The sequence below is a fragment of the Macrobrachium nipponense genome, chromosome 10 (assembly GCF_015104395.2).
Source record: "Macrobrachium nipponense isolate FS-2020 chromosome 10, ASM1510439v2, whole genome shotgun sequence".
Taxonomy (NCBI): Eukaryota; Metazoa; Arthropoda; class Malacostraca; order Decapoda; family Palaemonidae; genus Macrobrachium; species Macrobrachium nipponense.
The window spans coordinates 109,417,519-109,426,401 of NC_087204.1; the positions used below are offsets into that span (position 1 = coordinate 109,417,519).

The 8,883-nt window shown below is 41.7% G+C and overlaps 1 protein-coding gene across 1 annotated transcript in view; it reads left to right on the forward strand.

The window, feature by feature from the left end:
* The window catches only part of LOC135224093 (trichohyalin-like), a 2,681-nt gene extending 2,484 nt beyond the window's left edge, over nucleotides 1–197 (forward strand). The window contains exon 3 of the mRNA XM_064263002.1: nucleotides 1–197. This exon is cut by the window's left edge and continues 16 nt beyond it. Within this exon, the coding sequence (XP_064119072.1) occupies nucleotides 1–197 (197 nt within the window).
* The last annotated feature ends 8,686 nt before the right edge of the window (nucleotides 198–8,883 follow it).

Consider the following 8,883-nt stretch of genomic DNA (forward strand, 5'->3'; position numbering starts at 1 on the left):
ATGTGAAGACAAGTCTTGTGATCGTCCTTTTCATCAGGGATCCTTGGCGATTCTCTCATCTGCTTGATGGAGGAAGGAGGAACAATTCTCAGGATGAGAGCCACCAACACAGCAACTGTTTGAAGGAAGGAGGACAAGCTCTCAGGATGAGAGCCAACAGCTATTCAGAGGATGGAGGACAAGCTCTAAGCGGATGAGAGCTAACCAGCGTGTTTACGAGGAGGAAGGAGGACCAGCTCTCAGGATGAGAGCCAAAAGCTGTTCGGAGGAAGAAGGACCAGCTCTCAGGATGAGAGCTAACAGCTGTTAAGAGGAAGGAGGACCAGCTCTCATATTGAGAGCCAACAGCTGTTTGGAGGGCCACAGGACCACCAGAAGGACGCCTGAAGGCCACCAAAAGGAACCCAGAAGGCCACCAGAGGGATGCCAGAAGGATACAAGAAGGATACCAGAGGGATACCAGAGGGATACCAGGTGATGAATCTGTTGGAATAATCTAGAAGACCGGCTGTACAGAAAGTTAAGTATGCCATGTCCCTTGATGAAGACTTCTGATAGAAGATCTGTGTCAAAGAGGACAAATAGTCGGATATCTAGATCTATTCTTCCAGATATCTTCAATCTGGTCACTGTTGGAATAATCTAGAAGACCGGCTCTGCAGAAAGAGGGAACTCTTCCTTCGAGTATGCTCTGTCCCTTGATGAAGACTCTTCATATAGAAGATCTCTGTCAAAGCGGGCAAATAGTTGGATATCTAGATCTACTCTTGCAGATATCTTCCTTCTGGTTATTCTGTTGGAATAATATAGAAGACCAGCTCTGCAGAAAGAAGGAACTCTTCCTTCCAGTATGCTCTGTCCCTTGATGAAGACTTCTGATAGAAGATCTCTGTCAAAGCGGACAAATAGTCGGATATCTAGATCTACTCTAGCAGATATCTTCCTTCTGGTCATTCTGCTGGAATAATCTAGAAGACCGGCTCTGCAGAAAGAAGAAACTCTTCCTTCGAGTATGCTCTGTCCCTTGATGAAGACTTCATAAAGAAGATCTCTGTCAAAGCGGACAAATAGTCGGATATCTAGATCTATTCTTGTAGATATCTTCCTTCTGGTCACTCTGTTGGAATAATCTAGAAGACCGGCTTTGCAGAAAGAGGGAACTCTTCCTTCGAGTATGCTCTGTCCCTTGATGAGGACTCTTCTAATAGAAGATCCTCCGTCAAGCGGACAAATTCGGGATATCTAGATCTATTCTTGCAGATATCTTCCTTCTGGTTATTCTGCTGGAATAATCTAGAAGACCGGCTCTGCAGAAAGAGGGAACTCTTCCTTCGAGTATGCTCTGTCCCTTGATGAAGACTTCATATAGGAGATCTCTGTCAAAAGCGGACAAATGGTCGGATATCTAGATCTATTCTTGCAGATATCTTCCTTCTGGTCATTCTGTTGGAATAATCTAGAGGACCAGCTCTGCAGAAAGAAAGAACTCTTCCTTCAAGTATGCTCTGTCCCTTGATGAAGACTTCATATAGAAGATCTCTGTCAAAGCGGACAATATGTCGGATATCAAGATCTATTCTTGTAGATATCTTCCTTCTGGTCATACTGTTGGAATAATCTAGAAGACCGGCTCTGCAGAAAGAAGGAACTCTTCCCTCGAGTATGCTCTGTCCCTTGATGAAGACTTCTGATAGAAGATCTCTGTCAAAGCAGACAAACAGTCGGATATCTAGATCTATTCTTGCCGATATATTCCTTCTGGTCATTCTGTTGGAAAAATCTACAAGACCCGCTCTACAAAATGAGGGAACTCTTCCTTCAAGTATGCTCTGTCCCTTGAAGATCTGTGTCAAAGCGGACAAATAGTCTGATATCTAGATCTATTCTTGCAGACAACATCCTTCTAGTCATTCTGTTGGAATAATCTAGAAGACCGGCTCTGCAGAAAGAAAGAACTCTTCCTTCAGGTATGCTCTCTCCCTTACTTAGCACTCTTCTAATAGAAGATCTCTGTCAAAGCAGACAAATAGTCGGATATCTAGATCTATTCTTGCAGATATCTTCCTTCTGGTTATTCTGTTGGAATAATCTAGAAGACCGGCTCTGCAGAAAGAGGGAACTCTTCCTTCGAGTATGCTCTGTCCCTTGATGAAGACTGCATATAGAAGATCTCTGTCAAAAGCGGACAAATAGTCGGATATCTAGATCTATTCTTGCAGATATCTTCCTTCTGGTCATTCAGTTGGAATAATCTCGAAGACCGGCTCTGCAGAAAGAGGGAACTCTTCCTTCGAGTATGCTCTGTCCCTTGATGAAGACTTCATATAGAAGATCTCTGTCAAAGCGGACAAATAGTCGGATATCAAGATCTATTCTTGTAGATATCTTCCTTCTGGTCATTCTGTTGGAATAATCTAGAAGACCAGATCTGCAGAAAGAAGGAACTCTTCCTTCGAGTATCCTCTGTCCCTTTATGAAGACTTCATATAGAAGATCTCTGTCAAAGCGGACGAATAGTCGGATATCTAGATCAATTCTTGCAGATATCTTCCTTCTGGTCATTCTGTTGGAGTAATCTAGAAGACCGGCTCTGCAGAAAGAAGGAACTCTTCCTTCGAGTATGCTTTGTCCCTTGATGAAGACTTCATATAGAAGATCTCTGTCAAAGCGGACAAATAGTCGGATATCTAGATCTACTCTTGCAGATATCTTCCTTCTGGTCATTCTGCTGGAATAATCTAGAAGACTGGCTCTGCAGAAAGAAAGATCTCTTCCCTCAAGTATGCTCTGTCCCTTGATGAGGACTCTTCTAATAGAAGATCTCTGTCAAAGCTGACAAATAGTCGGATATCTAGATCTATTCTTGCAGATATCTTCCTTCTGGTTATTCTGCTGGAATAATCTAGAAGACCTGGCTCTGCATAAAGAGGGAACTCTTCCTTCGAGTATGGCTCTTGTACCTTTGATGAGACTTCATATAGGAGATCTCTGTCAAAAGCGGACAAATGGTCGGATATCTAGATCTATTCTTGCAGATATCTTCCTTCTGGTCATTCTGTTGGAATAATCTAGAGGACCAGCTCTGCAGAAAGAAAGAACTCTTCCTTCAAGTATGCTCTGTCCCTTGATGAAGACTTCATATAGAAGATCTCTGTCAAAGCGGACAATATGTCGGATATCAAGATCTATTCTTGTAGATATCTTCCTTCTGGTCATACTGTTGGAATAATCTAGAAGACAGCTCTGGCAGAAAGAGGAACTTCCTCGAGTATGCTCTGTCCCTTGATGAAGACTTCTGATAGAAGATCTCTGTCAAAGCAGACAAACAGTCGGATATCTAGATCTATTCTTGCCGATATATTCCTTCTGGTCATTTGTGGTTGGAAAAACTACAAGACCCGCTCACAAAATGAGGGAACTCTTCCTTCAAGTATGCTCTGTCCCTTGAAGATCTGTGTCAAAGCGGACAAATAGTCTGATATCTAGATCTATTCTTGCAGACAACATCCTTCTAGTCATTCTGTTGGAATAATCTAGAAGACCGGCTCTGCAGAAAGAAAGAACTCTTCCTTCAGGTATGCTCTCTCCCTTACTTAGCACTCTTCTAATAGAAGATCTCGGTCAAAGCAGACAAATAGTCGGATATCTAGATCTATTCTTGCAGATATCTTCCTTCTGGTTATTCTGTTGGAATAATCTAGAAGACCGGCTCTGCAGAAAGAGGGAACTCTTCCTTCACGTATGGTCTGTCCCTTGATGAGGACTATTCACATAAAAGATCTCTGTCAAAGCGGACAAATAGTCGGATATCTAGATCTATTTTTGCAGACATCTTCCTTCTGTTCATTCTGTTGGAGTAATCTAGAAGACCGGCTCTACAGAAAGAGGGAACTCTTCCATCGAGTATGCTCTGTCCCTTGATGAGGACTCTTCTAATAGAAGATCTCTGTCAAAGCGGACAAATAGTCGGATATCTAGATCTATTCTTGAAGACATCTTCCTTCTGGCCATTCTGTTGGAATAATCTAGAAGACTGGCTCTGCAGAAAGAGGGAACTCTTCCTTCGCGTATGCTCTGTCCCTTGATGAGGACTCTTCTAATAGAAGATCTCCGTCAAAGCGGACAAATAGTCGGATATCTAGATATATTCTTGCAGATATCTTCCTTTTAGTCATTATTTTGGAATAATCTAGAAGACCGGCTCTGCAGAAAGAAGGAACTCTTCCTTCGAGTATGCTCTGTCCCTTGATGAAGACTTTATATAGAAGATCTCTGTCAAAGCGGACAAATAGTCGGATATCTAGATCTATTCATGTAGATATCTTCCTTCTGGTCATTCTGTTGGAATAATCTAGAAGACCGGCTCTGCAGAAAGAGGGAACTCTTCCTTCGAGTATGCTCTGTCCCTTGATGAAGACTTCATATAGAATATCTCTGTCAAAGCGGACAAATAGTCGGATATCTAGATCTATTCTTGCCGATATCTTCCTTCTGGTCATTCTATTGGAATAATCTAGAAGACCGGCTCTGCAGAAAGAGGGAACTCTTCCTTCGAGTATGCTCTGTCCCTTGATGAAGACTTCATATAGAAGATCTGTCAGAGCGGATAAATAGTTGGATATCTAGATCTATTCTTGCAGATATCTTCCTTCTGGTTATTCTGTTGGAATAATCTAGAACACCAGTTCTGCAGGAAGAGGGAACTCTTCCTTCGAGTATTCTCTGTCCCTTTATGAAGACTTCATATAGAAGATCTCTGTCAAAGCGGACAAATAGTCGGATATCTAGATCAATTCTTGCAGATATCTTCAATCTGGTCATTCTGTTGGAGTAATCTAGAAGACCGGCTCTGCAGAAAGAAGGAACTCTTCCTTCGAGTATGCTCTGTCCCTTGATAAAGACTTCATATAGAAGATCTCTGTCAAAGCGGACAAATAGTCGGATATCTAGATCTACTCTTGCAGATATCTTCCTTCTGGTCATTCTGTTGGAATAATCTAGAAGACCGGCTCTGCAGAAAGAAAGAACTCTTCCTTCGAGTATGCTCTGTCCCGTGATAAAGACTCTTCTAATAGAAGATCTCTGTCAAAGCGGACAAATAGTCGGATATCCAGATCTATTCTTGCAGATATCTTCCTTCTGTTTATTCTGTTAGAATAATCTAGAATACCGGCTCTGCAGAAAGAGGGAACGCTTCCTTCGAGTATACTCTGTCTCTTTATGAAAACTTCATATAGAAGATCTCTGTCAAAAGCGGATAAATAGTCGGATATCTAGAAATACTCTTGCAGATATCTTCCTTCTGGTTATTCTGTTGGAATAATCTAGAATATAGGCTCTGCAGGAAGAGGGAACTCTTCCTTCGAGTATCCTCTGTCCTTTATGAAGACTTCAAATAGAAGATCTCTGTCAAAGCAGACAAATAGTCGGATATCTAGATAAATTCTTGCATATATCTTCCTTCTGGTCATTCTGTTGGAGTAATCTAGAAGACCGGCTCTGCAGAAGGAACTCTTCCCTCAATTATGCTCTGTCCCTTGATGAAGACTTCATATAGAAGATCTCTGTCAAAGCGGACAAATAGTCGGATATCTAGATCTACTCTTGCAAATATCTTCCTTCTGGTCATTATGTTGGAACAATCTAGTAAACCGGCTTTGCAGAAAGAGGGAACTCTTCCTTCAAGTATGATCTGTCCCTTGAAGATCTGTGTCAAAGCGGACAAATAGTCTGATATGTAGATGTATTCTTGCAGACATCATCCTTCTGGTCATTCTGCTGGAATAATCTAGAAGACCGGCTCTGCAGAAAGAGAGATCTCTTCCTTCAAGTATGCTCTGTCCCTTGATGAGGACTCTTCTAATAGAAGATCTCTGTCAAGCGGACAAATAGTCGGATATCCAGATCTATTCTTGAAGACATCTTCCTTCTGGCCATTCTGTTGGAATAATCTAGAAGACCGGCTCTGCAGAAAGAGGAAACTCTTCCTTCAAGTATGGTCTGTCCCTTGATGAGGTCTGTCAAATCGGACAAATAGTTTGATATCTAGATCTACTCTTGCAGACATCTTCATTCTGGTCATTCTGTTGGAATAATCTAGAAGACCTGCTCAGCAGAAAGAGGGAACTCTTCCTTCGAGTATGCTCTGTCCCTTGTTGAGGACTCTTCTAATAGAAGATCTCTGTCAAAGAGGACAAATAGTCAGATATCTAGATCAAGTCTTGCAGATATCTTCCTTCTGGTCATTCTGTTGGAATAATCTAGAAGACCGGCTCTGCAGAAAGAAGGAACGCTTCCTTCGCGTATGCAATGTCCTTGGCGAAGACTTTATATGGAAGATCTCTGTCAAAGCCGACAAATAGTCGGATATCTAGATCTATTCATGCAGATATCTACCTTCTGGTCATTCTGTTGGAAAAATCTAGAGGGCTGGCTCTGCAGAAAGAAGGAACTCTTCCTTCAAGTATGCTCTGTCCCTTGAAGATCTGTGTCAAAGCGGACAAATAGTCTAATATCTAGATCTTTTCTTGCAGACATCATCCTTCTGGTCATTCTGTTGGAATAATCTAAAAGATCGGCTCTGCAGAAAGAGAGAACTCTTCCTTAAAGTATGCTCTGTCCCTTGATGATGGACTCTTCTAATAGAAGATCTCTGTCAAAGCGGACAAATAGTCGGATATCTAGATCTATTCTTGCAGACATCTTCCTTCTGGTCATTCAATTGGAATAATCTAGAAGACCGGCTAAGCAGAAAGAGGGAACTCTTCCTTCAAGTATGGTCTGTCCCTTGATGAAGACTATCTAATAGAAGATCTCTGTCAAAGCGGAGAAATAGTCGGATATCTAGATCTACTCTTGCAGACATCTTCCTTCTGGTCATTCTGTTGGAATAATCTAGAAGAGCTGCTCAGCAGAATGAGGGAACCCTTCCTTCGAGTATGCTCTGTCCCTTGTTGAGGACTCTTCTAATAGAAGATCTCTGTCAAAGCGGACAAATAGTCTGATATCAAGATCTATTCTTGCAGATATCTTTCTTCTGGTCATTCTGTTGGAATAATCTAGAAGACCGGCTAAGCAGAAATAAGGAACTCTTCCTTTGATTATGCTCTGTCCCTTGATAAGCACTCTTCTTATAGAAGATCTCTGTCAAAGCGGACAAATAGTCGGATATCAAGACCTGTTTTTGCAGATATTTTCCTTCTGGTCATTCTGTTGGAATAATCTAGAAGGCCGGCTTTGCAGAAAAAGGGATGTCTTCCTTCAAGTATGCTGTGTCCCTTGATGAAAGCTTCATATGGAAGAACTCTGTCAAAGCAGACACATAGTCGGATATCTAGATCTATTCTTCCAGATATCTTCGTTTTGGTCATTCTGTTGGAATAATCTAGAAGACTGGCTCTGCAGAAAGAAGGAACTCTTCCTTCGAGTATGCTCTGTCCCTTGATGAGGACTCTTCTAATAGAAGATCTATTTCAAAGCAGACAAATAGTCGGATGTCTAGGTCTATTCTTGCAGATATCTTCCTTCTACTCATTCTGTTGGAATAATCTGGAAGACCGGCTCTGCAGAAAGAGGGAACTCTTCCTTCAGGTATGCTGTCCCTTGATGAGGACTTTTCTAATAGATCTCTTTCAAAGTGGACAAATACTCGGATATCTAGATCTACTCTTGCAGATATCTTCCTTCTGGTTATTCTGCTCTGCAGAAAGGAGGAACTCTTCCTTCGAGTATGCTCTGTCCCTTGATGAAGACTTCATATATAAGATCTCTGTCAGAGCGGATTAATAATCGGATATCTAGATCTATTCTTGCAGATATCTTACTTCTGGTCATTCTGTTGGAATAATCTAAAAGACCAGCTAAGCAGAAAGAAAGAACTCTTCCTTCAAGTATGACCTGTCCCTTGATGAAGACTTCATATAGAGGATATCTGTCAAAGCGGACAAATATTCGGATATCTAGATCTATTCTTGCAGATATCTTCCTTCTGGTTATACTGTTGGAATGATCTAGAAGACCGGCTTTTTCAGAAAGAGGGAACTCTTACTTCAAGTATGCTCTGTCCCTTGATGAGGTCTCTTCTGATAGAAGATCTCTATCAAAGAGGACAAATAGTCGGATATCTAGATCTATTCTTGCAGAAATCATCCTTCTGGTCATTCAATTGAAATAATCTAGAAGACCGGCTCTGCAGAAAGAGGGAACTCTTCCTTCGAGTATGCTCTGTCCCTTGATGAGGACTCTTCTAATAGAAGATCTGTGTCAAAGCGGACAAATAGTCGGATATCTAGATCAATTCTTGAAGACATCTTCCTTCTGCTCATCCCGTTTCGTACCATGCTCCTGAAAGTTATGAGGTGAGAGAGAGTCCACTCTTCTTGCAAGCGTCTTTTTTTCTCTTCCTAATTCCACCAAATGTGCTGCTAGGATCATTTAAACACCTTTGCAGCTTTGGTTTCAAAATCAGCTTAAAGATGCATGTACTTTGTCCCTAAACTATAGTAGATTCACATCAACCGTGCATCTGATGTCTAGGCCAGTCCCTTACGACGTTCCTGATTGGCTGTTGATTAGCCAATCACAGGGCTGGAAGCTCTCAGTCTCTCGAGAGAATTCACATGGGTAAGATCTATGTTCCACCTCTCTAGAGGGATACGTCTTTCAGGAGAGGTGGAACATACATCCTGCCTATGTGAACTCTCTCCAGAGACTGAGAGTTTCCAGCCCTGTGACTAGCTTATCAACAGCCAATCAGGAGCGTCTTAAGGGAATGGCCTAGACATCAAATACAAGATTGATGTGAATCTACTATAGTACCGTAATACGTGAGGGGAGATTCTTGAAATTTGTTTGAATACTGCATATACCATCTTGAATTTCCCT